General features: G+C 38.9%; 1 protein-coding gene across 3 annotated transcripts in view; it reads right to left on the reverse strand.

The window, feature by feature from the left end:
• LOC140907820 (sodium channel protein type 5 subunit alpha) overlaps positions 1-18,243 on the reverse strand; it is a 268,854-nt gene that overhangs the window by 221,393 nt on the left and 29,218 nt on the right. For all 3 annotated transcript variants that reach the window (XM_073334664.2, XM_073334662.2, XM_073334665.2), the window contains exons 5-6: positions 13,604-13,695; positions 5,076-5,306 (exon numbers count right to left, since the gene is read on the reverse strand). In XM_073334664.2, coding sequence (XP_073190765.2) covers positions 5,076-5,306; positions 13,604-13,695 — 323 coding nt within the window. The remainder of the gene's footprint in view (positions 1-5,075; positions 5,307-13,603; positions 13,696-18,243) is intronic.

Here is an 18,243-nt window from a genome sequence, read left to right on the forward strand (position 1 = left end):
GGAATGGTGTCTCTAGCCTCTGTTTGCCAGAAGCTGGGATTGGGTGACAGGGCATGGATCACTTGATGATAACCTGTCTGTTTATTCCCTTTGGGGCACCTGCCATTGGCCACTGTCAGAGGACAGGATACTGGGCTCGATGGACCTTTGATCTAATCCAGTATGGCCACTCTTATGTTCTTATGTACTCCCTCTATAGTGGACCATCCTGTGACTCTGACAGGGCAGATGAGACATGAGATGTCTAGAGATAAATATGCATGCTGGATTTTAACAGCCTTTAAATAATCTCATTCCACATTTTCCAGGCTGGCCTGTCACAGCAGGCATAGCCATTAAAACTGAATGGAACACAACTAGGCATATTAAGCACCACTTGTTAAGACATATGCTTTACATCAATATGCAGCAAAGTGGTTAAATATGCTGTCTGGGGCTGGAAATGTTGTTTTTTGACATATTTCACACAATGAAACTGAAAGCAAAAGTTTTAGAAGGACCAAGTGCACTTATGGTTACAGACAGTGGGTGAAACCTGGAAAACGCATCCAGCTCATACTATTTAAAAAAAAAGAAAAGAAAGAAAGAAAGAAAGAAAATGTTCAGACTTGTAATCCAAAAGAATAGGAGACAGAAAACAAAAAGTATGAATAAAAGGTCAATTTTTGTCATAGATGAAGGTTAACAGCAGGGTATCCTAAGACAGGAGTGTTTAATATATTTATTAACAATAGGGAACATGGGGAGAGCAGTGGGTGACAGAATTTGCAGATGATAAAATTATTTAGGCGACTCAAATCCAGAAAAGGAACTTCAGTGGGATCTAACCAAGCTAGGTGAATGGACAATGTGGTGAAAGATGAAATTCAATGTTGATAAATGCAAAGTAAAATAAATATATATATGAGGAGAAAATCTGAAGTACTCTTAAGCCGTATAGGGTTCTAAATTAACAAATAGCTCAGGAAAGGTCATTGGTCATCACTGTGGACAGTTCAGTGAAAAACTCTGATCAATGTGAAGCTGAAAAAAGTTGCCATCTCTAGACAATATCATATGGATTTTTTTTTAAAAGTTAACACTTTTCCAGACATTTGGTTTCTATACAGTTCAGTGCCAGAGGACAGTAAAAATACTGCCATGCAAAAAGCTCTATAGCTAGTCTGGAGGAAAAGCAAGATCCCTAGAAAATTCTCTCCTGACCCATAAAAAGGGCAGTCAGCTACTACACAAAACAGAATGAATACCCCTTTAACATACCAGATTTACCTGGCCAAAAGTGACTAATGATTTCAGGTATTTCAGTATTTGGGTGCCCAGCCTGGGACACCTTGTGCTCAGCACTTTCTGAAAAGAAGGACCCGTCTCAAGACTTCTCCAACTGGGTATCTAAGAACTAAGGTATCCAAAATCATTAGTCACGTTTAAAGCTTTTGGTCTCTAAGGGCCAGCTTTTCAAGTGCTCAGCATCCACAATTGGGGCCAGATTTTCAAAGAGCTCAGCTCCTATTTAAGTACATAAATAAAGGCCAGATTTTCAGAAGTATTCTGTATCCAGCACCCCATTGTTACTTATATACATTGCTACTTCTTGATTTTTCCTCCTCTATTGGAAGCCCATTCCACCTATTTCACATTATTTCTGAAGAGAAAAAAAACCCCAACCACTCCAAACCTTGAATTTGTTTTACATTTTTACATATAGCATCTCTAAACTGAAATCCATGTCCGTTAGGTCTAGTTTCTCCAAGAGCTTCAAGCAAATCAAAAAGTTTAATTTTATAATAACCCATGCTTTAAATACTTCGTCACCTTTCATTTGTCATTTTAGAAGACTAAACAATCCCTGTTTTTTAATCTTACCTCATATCTAAGAATTTCCAATTTCATTTATCATCTTTCTTGCCCAGTGCTAATTTCTCTCCAAGTTAACTACAAAGGTGACTGAAATTAGATATTGTACTCCAAATTAGGCTAACTAGTGCTTTAAAAAGCAATAGACAAAATCCCAAGGCTTACATAATATATCCACTCAGTACTACCTGTTAGCCTCCTTTACTGTTCCTGTACATAGGAGTGCAAATCATCGAACCATACCAATGTAGGATGTGAAGAGACCTTGAAAAGCCACCAAGTCCAGCCCCCTGGGCTGAGACAGGACCAGGTAAACCTAGATCATCCCTGATAGGGGGTTTGTCCAACCTGTTCTTAAAAACCACCAATGAAGGGGATTCCATAACTTCCATTGGAAGCCTATTCTGGAGCTTAACTACCCTTACAGTTAGAAAGTTTTTCTTAATTTCTAACCTAAATCTCCCTTATTTGTAGATCAACCTCATTGCTTTTTGTCCTACCATCAGTGGACATGGAGAACAATTAATCACAGTCCTCTCTATAACAGCCCTTAACAGATTTGAAGATTGAGAGGGAAGCTGATAACAGTTTTCTTTTCTCAAGATCAAACATGCCAAGTTTTTTTTAACCCTTCCTCATAGGCCAGGTTTTCTAAACCTTTTATTGTTTTTGTTGCTGGACTCTCTGCAATTTATCCACATCTTTCCTAAAGCGTGATGCCCAGAACTGGATACAGTACTCCAGCTGAGGCCTCACCAGTGCTGAGCAGAGTGGACATCTAAGTCCGGTGTCTCACATACAGTACTCCTGTTGATACACCACAGAATGATATTAGACTTTTTTTGGTTAATATTGTGGCTCCTATTCTGATAGCTGTAGCTATCTTCTCCAGCATCTCTGGAAACACTCCATCATTCTCATCTAAAGATCAGTACATGTTTCTATAAAGACACTTGGCTCCTTGCCCCTCAATACTTTTCCAAACTGACTCAACATTTCCTCCCATTTGTTTAAATGATTCCTATCTGCCACTTGTAATTGAACATTACTACCCCACACTGTCTTCACTTTTCATCATTATAAAAACACCTTAAAACCTTTAATTAGAATTACTATTTTTTACTATGTATACAGCACAGCCAAACTCTAACCCAGTCAAATCCTTCACCCAATCAAGGCTGTTATTCATATAACAGGCAATATTTCCCCCTGAGCCAAAAAAGGTATTTCCCCTATCACATTAATTATATATCACATTTGCTATATTTGTTCAGAGACAATTTCAATGTATGTCACTCCCGACTTTTATACACAGTGAGCCAGAACCAGATTCTCTTCTCTCTTCCATCTATCTGTTTATCCAAGGGTTTTATCCTGCCATCCATTACTGTAGAACCTGAGCACCTCACAGACTTTAATGTATTTATCCTCATAATAACTCTGAGAGACAGGGAAGTATTATCCCTTTTTTACAGATGGAGAACTGAAAGAGCCCTGCGCAGATACATATTTATATGTGCAGATGCAGATATTTGTGGATATAAATCAGTATCCGCAGAGCTGCAGGGCTCTACCGGGAACTGCAGTGGCAAAAGGAGTAGCACATCGGGCCACCGCTCCCAGGAGCCAGCGCCCTATGCTGGTAGCTCCTCCAGCATGGCTGCACCACCCCCAGCCTTGCCCACTGGGGCGTGCACCAGGCTCACTGGCAGTCATCCCTAGTGGTGCTAGTGTGTTCAAGCAGCATGCACGCTCCCAGACAGGAGTCCCCTCCATACAGCAGTCTGCATCTTCTGTCCAGGGGCATGCGAGCTGCTTGAACACAAGCAAGACCTGACACAGCTGCCGGTGAGCCTGGTGCCCACCCCAGTGGGCGGGGCTTGGCATGGTACAGCCATGCCAGAGGAGCTGCTGGCTCCTGGAAGCGGCGACCTGATGTGCTGCTCCTTTCGCTGCTGTGGTTCTAGAGCCCTGCAGCTCTGCAAATACTGATTTGCATCCGTGTATATAAATTTGTATTCACACAGGGCTCTAAGAACTGAGACACAGAGACAGTAACGGCCATATTTTTAAAGGTATTTAGGTGCTGAAAGATGCATCTTTCTGCATTTTTAGACATCTAAACTCCTTGAAAATTCTAACCCTAAGTGACTTACCCCAGGTCACACAAGAAGTCAGTGGTGGAGCAGGGAATTGAACTCATATCTCCGGAATTGCAGGCTAGTGTCCTAACCACTAGGGTGCCCTTTCTCTCAAAATAACCACTGGAGTGTCCTTTCTCTCAAAATAAATAAAGCAACAAAATACTCACAGATTTCACCTTTCATACATTAACCATGAGTCACATCTGTCATGCTGCTATTATTTACTTTTCCTCAGCAGCATCATTAAATTATTTAGGGCTTGAACCAATGCTCACTGAAATCAATGAGAATCTTCTATTGACTTCCATGGGCTTTGGACCAGGCCTTTTGTCAATAGCGGAGGCATTCATTCTGACTATGAAGTTTATTTACATGAAAGGCAATTTTTAAAATTTTAATACAGGAGTCGTGTTAACATATTTTTACTTGTAATTCAAAGAAAAGCAACCTGTAGATTGTTTAGAAATGCTTTGACATAGAAAGCACACCTTTTGGTAATGTTATCACAGCACCAGATAATGCAATACTGCCAACTCCGTATAGGGAATTAAGTCCCCAAATCATGAGATTTTTAACATTAATAAAAGGTTGGGTTCATTTTATTTGCTTTTTGGTTTTTGAGTCTTTAGGGGTCACATTTTCAAGCTTTTCCCACTAACTATGAGAACTAGAAACTTTAAAAAAATAAAAGAAAAAAAAAGAGTGACAAAGGTGAGAGTTTCATATAATCACCTGACTGGGGCTTTAAGAAAAATATTATATACTGTGAGACTCAAAAAAAAAAAGAAAAAAAGAAAAGAAAGTCTCAAGAAATGGCAATGCTGCAATGAGTTTTTCAGTCATTATCACATCAGCCTATGAAGTGCCAACTGCTAGCACTGCTTCCAACAATACAGTAAAAATATGGTAGCACATCTGGAGCTTCCCAAACCACTTGGCCATTGTGAAGAATACTGTTCTGGGGGAGGAGTTCGGTCCATCCATATTTTTGGCAGTAATTGGTTTGTACATAGGTTTTGACTATCATAATGCAAAGAGACAGATAATTAACTCAAAAGGTTAAAGAGAAGAGTTTACCTGGGTCATTAAGAAAATCATCCAAGGAGTTCCACTTTTGAACACCTGAATAAAATGTGCCATTGGTAGAGTTAAATTCGGTGTAGTTCCTGACACACTTATGTCTCAAATTGCCCATAAAAAGCTGGAGGCCTATAAGGGCAAAGACACTCAAGCAGAAAACGGTCAGGATCATCACATCAGCAAGTTTCTTAACAGACTGGATAAGTGCACCTACGATGGTCTTCAGTCCTAGGGAGATAAAAGCCAAGAGTTTATAGACTTAGAAGCAGGAACAAAGGTGTAGTTAATTCCTTTTGAGAGCTGAAACTCTGCACAGAAGCTACAGTGCCTAATCAAAAGGTCTATGTTACATATTTGCAACCTGATAGCACAAACAAGGCAGAAGTGATTAATGTGAAAACATAGTTAGGGCCTAATATTTTGGACACAAAATTCTTCCTATTTATGTTTGTTCTTCCTATTATTTTTAAATGAAAAAGCCATTAAAAACAAAGGGGAAAATATTTGGTGGAACTAAAAGGCAAGGAGTTAGACACAAAACTGATCATATATAAAATAAAACTGCATAGATGGTATGTAATATTCAGGTGCATATTATATGTAAGAGTAAACATATTAAAGATTTAGATAACTGATTTGTTAACAGCATGCTAAAATTTTCAAAAGTACCTAAGTGATTTAGGAGCCCAAGTCCCATCAACTTTTGAAAATTGGATTTTGGCGTCTAAGTCAGTAGAACACTTGACAATTTTATCACTTGCCATCACATAAAGAAGCGTATGTGTACTGCTTTATGTCTGAACACATTACGTAATAAGGCCAAATCCTGCTTGCCTTACTCAGGCAAATAGTCCCACTAACTTCAACGAGTTTGCATAAAATGAGGTGACTGTGAACCTTAGTGTGAGATCAAATATATGGATGCTACATTATATAAACAGCACCAAGGAAGACTTATTCCTTTTTTAAAAGCCCTCTTATTCATCATAAATATATAGCAGGACTTCCAGAGCAATTGCATGCCAGTAGCAGCTATGTTTTTTAACTAACATTAAATTTTAATGAATATTCAGTTACCAGTAACTAATTCTTCTGGTCCTGAATAACACTAATATGGTAACATTAAAAGGAATTAAGTTAAAAAAAATGCAAAAGAAAGCAGGTGAAGTTTTTTTATTGGAAATATTCATAATGAGTTGACCTGCCCACTGAATATTAGGTCTTGATTCCCAGGAATTCCACCCCATAGCACTAAACATCCATGGAAGTTGGATTAGAGCTGTATGGGTAAAACAAACAAACAAACAAACAAAACTAAAAATGTTTTATTTAAAAAAAAACAAAACAAAAAAGAAAACACATGAGGGTTGTTAAGAAAGCAAAACATTTTTTGTTCTCTCTTCAAACTTGTTGCACAAACAAAAGGAAATCGCTGTTTCTAATGTTGGTTGAAATCTCAACATGGACAATGAATGGATCTTGCACTACATGAATCCACAAGCGTAAACTAATTACACTGCTGTGCGGGGTACAACTGTTACCATAAGCCATTAACTGTATTAATGGCAGTGGAATGGCCATGCAGACATTATATACTAAACTACTAGGCTGTAGGAAGGTCACGTTTTCCCACCAACCTCTCTTGGATCCCCTGTGCCAAGCCAGTTTGTGCCATGGTGGGACAAAAAGGGCTGCAACATTTGTCCCTCTGCACACTAGCCAAAAAAAAAAAAAAAAAAGCTCAGGGCCAGATTTTCCAGCGCTCAGCAACCACAATGCGGCCCAATTTTCAAAAGTGCTCCCTTTTTATTTAGGCACCTAGATAAGAGCCAGATTTTTGAGTGCACTGAGCTGTTCTGGAAACCTGGCCACTTACTTTGCTGCCTAAATGGGAGTGAAGCTCTTCTAATAATCTGGCCCCAAATGAACATTAACAAATCAAGAAGCAATAGGTCTCCCAATGAAAGAATGTATTCTGCCTTGCTGCGGATCTACAAAAGGTTCGGTTACAGCCCAAATCTGCGGGTTTTTTTCAGGCAATACTCCCACACAAGTCTATGGGGCAGAGTGGGCATAAAGAAAAACAGGACCAGCCTGTTAATGGCTTAAATTGAACCGTAACAAAATAGTCAGTGAGGAAAATCAATTCTAAATACATTAGAACAGTTTTTCTAATTGTTTTCTACCTAACTCACTGACATGCATTGTTTGAGCTTTCATCACTGGCCACTCTTTACATATACTGCCATTTGCCTTTTTGTAGTTGCTAAAACTTGGAACGTACAACTAAGAATTGGATTTTAGAGGGGAGCTCTAACTCTAGAGCTAACTCACAAAATCTAATCCTATATACTTTCCCCACAGTAATCCATGTGAAAGTCCTGAAGGACGTCCACTTTAATAATATGAATTCAAACTCAGAGTCTCCATCTGTATTTCTTTAGTAAAGTGGTAACACTAGTTAGCTTGCCAGATGCCTTGATATCTTTTGACACATCACAAGGTACCTCACACAGTAATTTAGTGTGGTGTATCTCCCACCCACTATGTGGCAAATAGAGACTTGAACCTGCAAATCCTTACTCACATGAGAAAGAAGAATGGGACTCCTTGCATGAGCAAGGACAATATTAGGACCCAACCCTGAGAATACTTATTTGCACAGGTAAGATATACACAACATGAGGAAAGGTTTGCAAGCTCAGGACCCATTGCTGTTAATGTTGAGGTCAATTTCTGAAACTTATTCTATCAGTTTTCAGAGGAACAGCCGTGTTAGTCTGTATTCGCAAAAAGAAAAGGAGGACTTGTGGCACCTTAGAGACTAACCAATTTATTTGAGCATGAGCTTTCGTGAGCTACAGCTCACTTCATCAGATGTTTACCGTGGAAACTGCAGCAGATGCTGCAGTTTCCACGGTAAACATCTGATGAAGTGAGCTGTAGCTCACGAAAGCTCATGCTCAAATAAATTGGTTAGTCTCTAAGGTGCCACAAGTCCTCCTTTTCTTTATTCTATCAGTTTAGTTACTATGGTTTTAAATGGAATGTTTATCCTCCAGTGTTCGTTTTACATGTTTAATCTTTGCAGGGATCAGAGAACTCCACTTTAGAGGGTTTTCCATTTTATTTATTCATGGGTTTGGGGTTTTTTAGAACTTACAGGACCACCAGCAATTTAGTGGAAAGCGCTTTAGTAATAAAATTATAATTATTGATTAAAAATAAATTATTCTTATTTCACTATTACTGGTGTATTGTTGCATTTTTCTGGGTAAAACCATAAGGGAACTTGGCATATTTATTGCAGGATCACTAGATTTTTGTCTCATCCTGCAAAATCAAGATGTGACCAGAAAAGTAACTGTCATTCTCATAGTCACTCGGCTTGTGTATCACTAGATAATATATTTAAGTCACCACTAGCCAAAACGCTATGGACCTGGTGCTATGAGGGATGAGTCAATAGGAATTGAGGGCACTCAGAACCTTGCTGCAGGTGCTCTGGATTTCCCAGAGTCTGTTTCCATGGTTTTTTTTTAAGGGTAATTGCTAGATGTATTCAAATTTAGACCACTATTAAATCTTCTATGGAACTAATCCTCCTTTGAAATAATGCCAATGAGAACACTGCAATACAGCTTAATAGAATATACTATTTATAGAGCATTAAAGGCATTTATTTAACTCTTGCAGGTCAAGCACCAAACTGGGCAGCATGCAGCAGAAAGTCTCAAGGCCTGATCCAAAACTCATTGAAGTCACCAGTCAATTAACATTAATGGACTTTGGATCAGGCCCATACATATTAATTAATGAAATATTCTTCTGAATGACTACATTCTTTCCACATTTTTATGGCTAAATCCTGTTTGCCTTACTCACATGGGTAGAACCACTAAGTTCAGATGCTATGGTGTACCTAGATAGAGGGAGCAAACAAGTGGGATTTGGCCCAAAACATTACTGTTAATAGTGGTAGAGGTTAACACATTAGAACATCACCACAGATTAATCAATTAATAAGTATTCAAAAGCAAACTGCAAAACATAAAAAATGCAAGCAACACCAAACAGTGAAAAACAATCACATCCCCCAAAACCATCCATTCCTCCTATGAAATTTAATAGATTATTAGCATTATTGAGTACGTCATCCATACCAGATGTTGGCAATCACTTACTGTACATCAGACACTTTCATGCATATTCTGGGAAAAAGAAAAAAGAAAAGAAAAACAAAACCAAACCACAGAGTGTGACTTGTGTAATGATTGCTATCACTTTGTCTATTCTCATCTCCTGAGTTATGCATAGTTCTCATTAATGTCTCTTTGAGTTACGTGTACGTAGCAAGAAAAGAATACACTCCAATGAGTGTATTATGTTATTAGCTACAGACACATACTGCAGCTAACAGTTTTTTTATTACCTTTGAAAATTTATAAGACTGCAGTGTTTCTGCAGATCATCTCTCAAAGAGAAGGGTATGATTCTTTTCCATGCTCATCTTATACAAAGACATTAACATGTAGCAAGTGTTTGCCACCTCCAAGTTTGATTCCTGCCCTTCAGGAGCCTTCGACTGGCTGCCTGCTTCTTGAGTGGTGTATGTTGCTACTACAAGGATGACATTCAGCCTTATGGAGAGGGCCAAAACAAGACCTCCTGTAACATGTCTTTGAAGTGGGGTTTAAATGGGACATAAATGGGATTTAAGCAGTGCTTAGGGTCTTTTGCTATCACTCCACACATAGGCAAATTTCACCCGTAAGGTCTGAAGAATTGTGCTCTGAGCTCTGCCTATAAATTCAGTACCGAATGACAACCAAAGTGTTTTTTACAGTCTTTAAGGACCCTATCCAATTCCCAAAGTCAATGAAAGACTCATGCTAACTTCAATGGGAGCTGGATCAGGCCCCAAAGGCCTTGAACTTATTTATCTCTGACACTACCTCTCCTTCACATCCCAACATAGAAGCTGAGATGCTCCAGTTGCCAGTGTTTGTACTGTAGGCTCTGCTGTTCATCCTCGGAAGTTGAGGGCTCCTGCTAATGAAGCTTGCTCCTGCTGACAGTGTTCCACAGCCTGAGATTGGCCATTTTCAATGAATAGGTTTAATTTATTTTATTTATTAGTTATTATCAATGACTGGGGGGGATTTCTCTGCACATAAAGTATGATATGAAGTCCATTGCAGTTGATGGAAAGATTTCCATTGACTTCAGTGAGATTTAGATCAGGCCCAACATGGGGCATTGATGGGTGTTATTGAGTTGTCCAGTGGGCTGGCTCAAGAATTTTAGGAGTCCTTTTAAAATTAAATTGCCATGACTATAAGTGAGATCCAAAGTTCTAATTAACAAATAAAATCACCTACATTAAGGGACTTTATTCCCAAGAAAGGCATCTGAAGTTGATGGATATATATGAGGAAATCAGAGACAAGGATTTTTTTTTTTAAATGGCACTTGAATGTACTTAATGTAGACTGATTGGGCCAGATTCTCAGCAAGTGTAAATGTAAATGGCATAATATTACTGAAATCTAATGAAAAGATGATTGAACTCAATGGATCCTTTGACTTCAGTGGGTCTACTCCAGTTAGGCACATACTTAAGGGTGTGATTTTCAATAGCACTAAGCATTAATCTAACTGCTCCCACTGAAGTCAATGGTAAAACTGTCATTGTTTCAGTAAAGCAGAGTTAAGCTAATGCTGAGTATTTCTGAAAATCAGCACCTGAGCACTTTGCTGGGTGGAAGCCTTACATCAGCTCAGAATCTGGCCCATTAGTTCAGAAAAGCAATTTCCCCAAGCTCACAAATTTCAGGTATTTCCGTAAATAAATAACCAGATGATGCAAAAGTGTGATTGGAAATCACCTCAGGTCTTTGCAAAAGAGAGTGAATTCCAGCAATCACCCTCCTTATCTGAGAAATAACAAAGGCATCAAAAATACAATGCAGCCCAAGAATGGCATTTAAGATATTACTGTTCATCATTTTTCATTTTAAAATCAACTGTGTGGTAATATTTCATCTCAGCAAAATCCTGTATTATTATTAAAGACCCAAGCTGAGCTCCTAAAAGGACTTATAAGAATACCTAAATATTCCTTTAAAAAGGATAACTCACCTGAAATTATCTACTAGCATGAGAGCTCTCATTTATCTCTGTTTTACTAGCAATTAAATAGATGCCCAATCATTCATATCCCTCCATTTGAGTAATTTTACATGCTCAAAACACAGTTAATCTTGATGGTAAAATCCAAGGGCCAAATTCCCTGCTAGAAAAACTCCATGGAGTTATGTCAGCAAAGTATTTGGCCCTTAGTATCACGATAATAAAAATAGTTATAAGAAAGTTAGCTGAGTCTACATCCAGAGGGTGAAATGACAGAACATGTGCTACTGTGTATTGCACTAGCAAATTATATTTGGTATCTTCTTTCACCAACAAATGGCTCAATCAGGCATTTAATACTACAGAAAGGTTTGGGTGTATTTTAAATAATATCTTGTACTCTCCCTCTTCTCATTACAAAATAGCTACTATTTATTGTCTGAAGTCCAAACAAGCTTCAAGCATAATTTCTGATTTCTTAAAATGTCACAGAATTACCACACATAACTCAGCAAAATTGCTCTGCTCTGAAGAGGTTCAGGATTGAAGACAAGATGGAAACTGAAAGGCATGCTGTGGTGGTGACTGTCCTTCCAGGTTAGTCTTCAAATTACTGGCAAAAGAGATAGAGCTCTTTTGTTGGTAGTTTTTTTGTTTGTTTGTTTTTTTTAGCTATTACTGCCTTATGTGATCTGTAAATCATGGAGCTCAGCTTGCAGTTAAACCACAGCTTTCCCCAGCAGAAACATTTTCACAGTGAACACCCTAGTTGTAAAAGATCTTAAAACTTTTCTGCTAGTTTGGGTTTTCCCTTCCAGGATGACAAATAAAATACAAAACAGAAATGCTACAGGTTTTCAGGTTTCAGAGAAGCAGCCGTGTTAGTCTGTATTTGCAAAAAGAAAAGGAGTACTTGTGGCACCTTAGAGACTAACACATTTATTTGAGCATAAGCTTTTGTGAGCTACATCCAATGAAGTGAGCTGTAGCTCACAAAAGCTTATGCTCAAATAAATTTGTTAGTCTCTAAAGGTGCCACAAGTACTCCTTTTCTTTTTACAGGTTTTCAGAAGCTTCAGACCTCTTAAACTACTCATTAAAGGCCAGATGTTGCCACCTTTCCTCACACTGAGTATTATCTTACTTTGCAAGTAGCTCCACTGACTTTAATGACACTAATACTGGAGTTAGGCACTACTTAGCATGAGTAAGATTTGCAGAATCTGGATCTAATTGTACAAGGTGTGTTCTTAAAACGTGTGCATCCTAACCACAGTATTTATGCCTAAATTTTAAGCTCTGTGTGGCTGTTAGTTACCATAGCTGAAAACATGCATGACCATACATACTTACACTAGGTCATTTGTTTTGATTTTAATGTCAGAGTGCAAGTGTTTACAATGTACTGGGTTGAAAAATTTCACTACACTTAAATGACTGTGCTTGAGATTTTGAGCAGTCTTCTTAATTTTTCAAATATATTTGACATGTAATTGCCAACATCTGTTCAGGATAATCATCAACAGGATCTACCATGCACGGATTTTGCTATCTTCTCTACCTTGCCATGCAGGTTGTATATTTTAAACACTGAGGCTGAATGAGACCTGTCCATAGATAACACTTGGCAAGAATGTATTTTCATGGAGCTAGCTTGAAATGGGCTCATCTCTGAATAAATCACTAATTTGAAACTATTATTAATCACAGTAATAACAGCTATAAATGGGATCAAATAGTTTGATTAAAACAACGCTGTGGGGAAAAGGGTTAATTCACTAATGGAACTGTGTCAAAACACTGACTCTCTTTGGGATTGTTTCACTGAAAATGTGAAAAATCAATTGGGAGAGATCCTGACTCCACTGAAGTCAATGCCAAAATTCCCACTGACTTCAACAGGGCCAGAATTTCAGCCAGGGTTGCTATCCAATGTAAACAAGAGAGCACCAGAAGAATTAAGGCACCTATGTTTCCAGCCACAAAATGAGTTCAATTTTTAGCACAAACTTTGACTTGTCTGCAGAGGCACTTGGAAGTTCTAATAAATATTTCTGAGGTCATCATTTATTCTTTCATTTTTAATATAAACATCTGAAGATGTTAATGAAACTTCATTGCCATTTTCATATGGTTCGTGAATGAGTACTTTATGGATATGATAGATGATACACTGTATACAAAAGCTTATTATACAGTAGTACTCGTTTTAGTGAGCTTTGTCAGCATTAAAAAACATATGAAAAACGTCTTCTATTGACAGGTCACATTCCCTACATTCATCCATTCCCAATCAGTATCTATTGTATTAAGTCATTTTGATTCACTGTATTTGCTCCTGGAAATGGCATGTAGGCTTTAACTGCAGCCTGAGTGTTTAACCTGATTTTCACCTGAAATGACTGAGATTGTTTTCAGCGCCCGAAGTACTCTGAACGTTCGTAAGGCTGAGACATTGCCCAGGTCCACAAATTCAGTTATGTATCTGTAACAAGGGAAAGTCACACACAAACAATGACAAAACGCCAGCAAAAAACAACAGTCAAGGGGACAAGGAGAGACAGAGAGAGAATCACTTGTAGCTGAGAGCCAAAATGCAAGGATCAGGGCTTCTTACCTGGGATTACTGAAATAGTTTTAAAAGCTCTCAATACCCTGAAAGTCCGAAGAGGTGTAACACTGACTAGTTTCACAAATTCTCCTACATACCTGTAGAATTAAATCACAGTTATTTGGAATTATACAGTAGAGCATGCTATTGGATTGAATGAACAGTGCATTCACTTGTAAGAATGAATGCATCTGAATGAACAGTACACCCACTTTATAAGGCTGTTCTTATTTGCCATTCTTCCTGAATATATCATATCGTACAGGATGTAAATATTCCCTACATCATAAATCTTACGAATTAGGCATAGCTTTCTTTAAAACTATACATAGGAGTTGGTTATAATAGTGCTCAGCAGTGCATATTATACATATTATACCATCTTGTTTCAATTTTAATCCCCCCAGGAATTATTTAAAACTTTAAAAAAAGAACAGGAAAATAATCTTTAAAACTATGATAGGGAATTTAAGTCTACAATATTCCCTGTCATATGGACATAACAGATTAAATCACATATAATACAAGAGAAAATATCAACGAAAATAATTCCACGGGATTATTTCTCATATATTGCTTTGGTACATTGCACAACTGATGTGAGCTTTGAGAGATGATGAAAAAAGTATGTATTTATTGCCTGCAATTGCAGAAGACAGATTTGAAGTGAGGACTATACTTTCAATCCTGTGGTAATGCATTTCTCATTAAAAATAGTGGTCCTGGCACTCTACAACCTTGCACATCATGTTCTCACTGATACTCATATAAAGTGAGGTAAAATGTGAGTGTAAATGCTACTGCTAGGGTAACTAATTGGAGAACTCTGATTTGGGATTGTTTCACAAGCTATTTCCTCCAACCTAGCGTAGCGTATGCAGCATGTCCACCATCTCACCTGCTAACCTCTTGGGTTCTAGCATGATTATGGGAAATTATCTTTGCATATTTTAGTTTCTGCAGATCCTCTATCCAGTGGAGTTTGGGTTTCAAGGATGCAGCTCACTGGGTTTTGTGCAGATACCTCTGGAGGGTTACAGAGAAGCCTCTCCACACCTGCTAATCCAGATTATGACCTGCAATAGCAACATTGGTTCTCTTCTCCAGAGTCTCATGGGAGAGTTTGAGCAAACAGATTTGCCTAATCAGTAGCTCCTCCTTTAGCCCACCCTCAATAGCTCTCTGTTCCATCTGAATGAGGGCTAACACCAAAACCCCCCTTTCAGCAGGAGGGGGTGTGAAAACTTCATTCTCCAGCTGCTATTCCATCACCAGTGGTAGAGCCTTCATGTTGGTTTGAGTTTCATTCTAACTGTGTGTAATTCAGCTCCCCATATGTCCAGAAATTATAAGTGATCAATGGAACGTGGATGTGGTTTTGCTCACTGCAGATTTGTAAAAGCATATTAATAATCTGTAGATGAACATATAACCAAACGATACAAGTGATATTGCCTTTTGTTCACAGTATGGCATTTAAAAACTGAAGACCAATCCCAGTGAGTGCACAGGACTACACTGTAGTACTGTATATTGTATGCTCCTGTGTGATATGGAAAACAGACGCTGTGTACATTTTGCAATGCTTACTGTTCTATTGCACTAGAAGATGCTGTCTGTATCTATAATGTATACAACTAGTTCCATTATATGCTCAGGATGGGAGATAGTATTATTACACAGTAATGATCCAATAACTAAAAGAAACTATGGGACTTGTACAATAACATCTGCTAACAAAACAACTTTATCTCCTGATAGCTGTTCAGTTAACTCAGACCAACATTATATATATTGGCTGGGCACATCAAAGCTTTACACCCATGAATTTGTCTGGGATAGAACGTCACATATTTCAGCACTCTCCGTCCCTTTACAAATCCATACACTCTATTCACTGCTCATGCTTCCAGGTGCATAGGCAGAACTATCAATAGTATCACACCAACTGCAAGCAAACAAGACTGTAGAGCTACCTGAGATTCAATACAATTCTGGTTTTAATGATTTGCAAATTGCGTTTATGTAAGATACAAATCATGTCAGAATAGCGCCCAATATCCAATACCTCTCACTGTCTGCTGTTAAATATACTTGGAAAACAGGATTCATAACTTTCAGATTGTCTTGCAACCAATTTTAACTCTCTCACTGCTACATGAGTGCCTGAAGAACTGTTTGCTGCTGGAGGAGAATAAAATTGCTTCTAATCCATTCCAGCTCTTCTCAATAACTGAACCCCTCAATTCTGTCAAAAATACATTTGGTTAAAATATGTTAATACAGAATGGCTTAGAATAGGCACCAACAGGAGTATAAGCTGATTCTGAAGCATCCAGTTATTGAAATAATTTTGTTTGTCCGTGTTTGTTTTTCTCTGCAGACCCTCTATTTTAGGGGACCTTAAGTGATTAAAAAAATCATTTGGACAGTAATTTGGCATGCAGCCTAGGAGCAAAATACTGGGGCCTATTCTCTTGCCAAAGGGTGTACTATCTTACTGACAAGCAGACCGGTTTCAAGATCACTCTTTATTATGAGCAGGCACTATATACAGATATGAGGTAACAAAACTTTCTACTACTCTGTGTAGCTGAAGCCAGCAACTGCCCTATCCTGGGCTTTGTTTCTGCCCCAGCAAGAAGTGTCCCAGGAAACCCAAGGACTGCATTTACAGTGCACAGGTAATATGGCATCTTTACAATGCTGGAGAACATACTCTGTAGCACAATGGGGCCTTCTGTGTGGGTGCTACAAAGCCACTGGCAGGAGAATTGGACCCCAAATTGTTTTCATAGCACTGCAAGAACTAAAACACATGCACAGTATCACAAAGAGGGAAAGTCCCATAGGCTCTATGGGGACTTTCTTCACACAGTAGGTGAAATTCATCCTACTGCACCAGAGCCAGCAAAAGGCCTGTGATCTGCTTAAGTCCCAGGTAAACTAAGTGGGGCACAAGTTTTGTGCTGGCCCTCTCTGCACAGGAGTGAATTTCACCCAGTCCAAGTAGTTCTGTGATGCAGTGTGAGAATAGAATATCACCCCCTTCCCCGCTCAGCTGAGAAGCAGTGGTGCAAGCAGATGTACAGTCACTTTGCAGCCTCAAGGCTAGGTAGCTGCTGCATCATGGCAGGCCCACCATTCTTACCGTTCTTCTCTCCTGGTCCACTCTTACCCACCCTCAAAGTCCTTTGTCCACTAGAGGAGAGGGAGCTGCTGAATGACACAGCTCCACAATATGCCAGAGTTGGAGACTCCTACATGAGCTCCTTGCCCCATCCACCACCTCACGGACAATGGAACTACACTCCCCTGCTTGTGCTACTTCCTGACATTCCATGCCTGTGAAGGGGATGGCAGAACTGTACCACTCCTCCCCTGTGCATTCTTCCACTCCACTTTTAAATGCAATAAAGAAGGATCACACAGAGCACTGCAGGGGGAACATATTTAACTTAAACTGATGCAAAAAGACAACTAACATGGGGTTGGCCCCCAAAAGGGCCTCTTATTCGGTGCACCATTTTAAAATGCTTATCATAGGCATGCCCAGATGCTGATTTCAGCTAAATCCAGAGTAACTCAGGATTACAGAGTCAGAATCTCAGGTTTCAGAGTAGCGGGCGTATTAGTCTGTATTCTCAAAAAGAAAAGGAGTACTTGTGGCACCTTAGAGACTAACAAATTTATTTGAGCATAAGCTTTCGTGAGCTACAGCTCACTTCATCGGATGCATTTGGAGTCAGAATCTGGCCATTTTAATACTAGGCGTGAGCCAAAGATCACTAAGTCAATGGGAGTATTTTTATAGAAAATAATGGTAATTATTTTACACCTCTAAATATTGTTCTTAATATTGAGCAATATTAATAGAAACTTACATCCCAAACCTGCCCCCATAAGACTCTTGCAACTAACTTCAATGACGCATAGCTGTGCCTGGACCAGGGCTGGATGGACACATTTTACCTAATTTTGGATCCACTCAAATATGATGACTCAGGAGTTCAGCTCAAATATCAAATATCAATATCAAATTTGCATTCTGATGGAAGGAGACTTTAAACAACGGAGGAGAAAGAAAACAGCGAGAACAAAAATTCAATGGGGAAAAAAACCAGCAGAAAAATGTAGCAGAAAACGGGGGGTGGGGTGGGGGAGGAGAGAGAAAATACAGAGATACCAAGAGTGGAAAGAGGTTGGGGAAGTAGAGAAGAAGAAAGAAAATAATATATTGACAAAATAAACACAGTGTATTCTATATTGCAAAATACAGTCTGGGGCTGGTTCCCCAGAGCATCACTCCAGGTTTATGCTGGTGTAATTCCACTGAAATCGATGGCCCAGATTCTCCTGCTCACTGAGATCTACTTGGAGCAGGATGGGGGAGTGTATCAAGGAGCTGATTGGTGGGTTCTG

Source organism: Lepidochelys kempii, chromosome 2 (assembly GCF_965140285.1).
Source record: "Lepidochelys kempii isolate rLepKem1 chromosome 2, rLepKem1.hap1, whole genome shotgun sequence".
Classification (NCBI taxonomy): Eukaryota; Metazoa; Chordata; order Testudines; family Cheloniidae; genus Lepidochelys; species Lepidochelys kempii.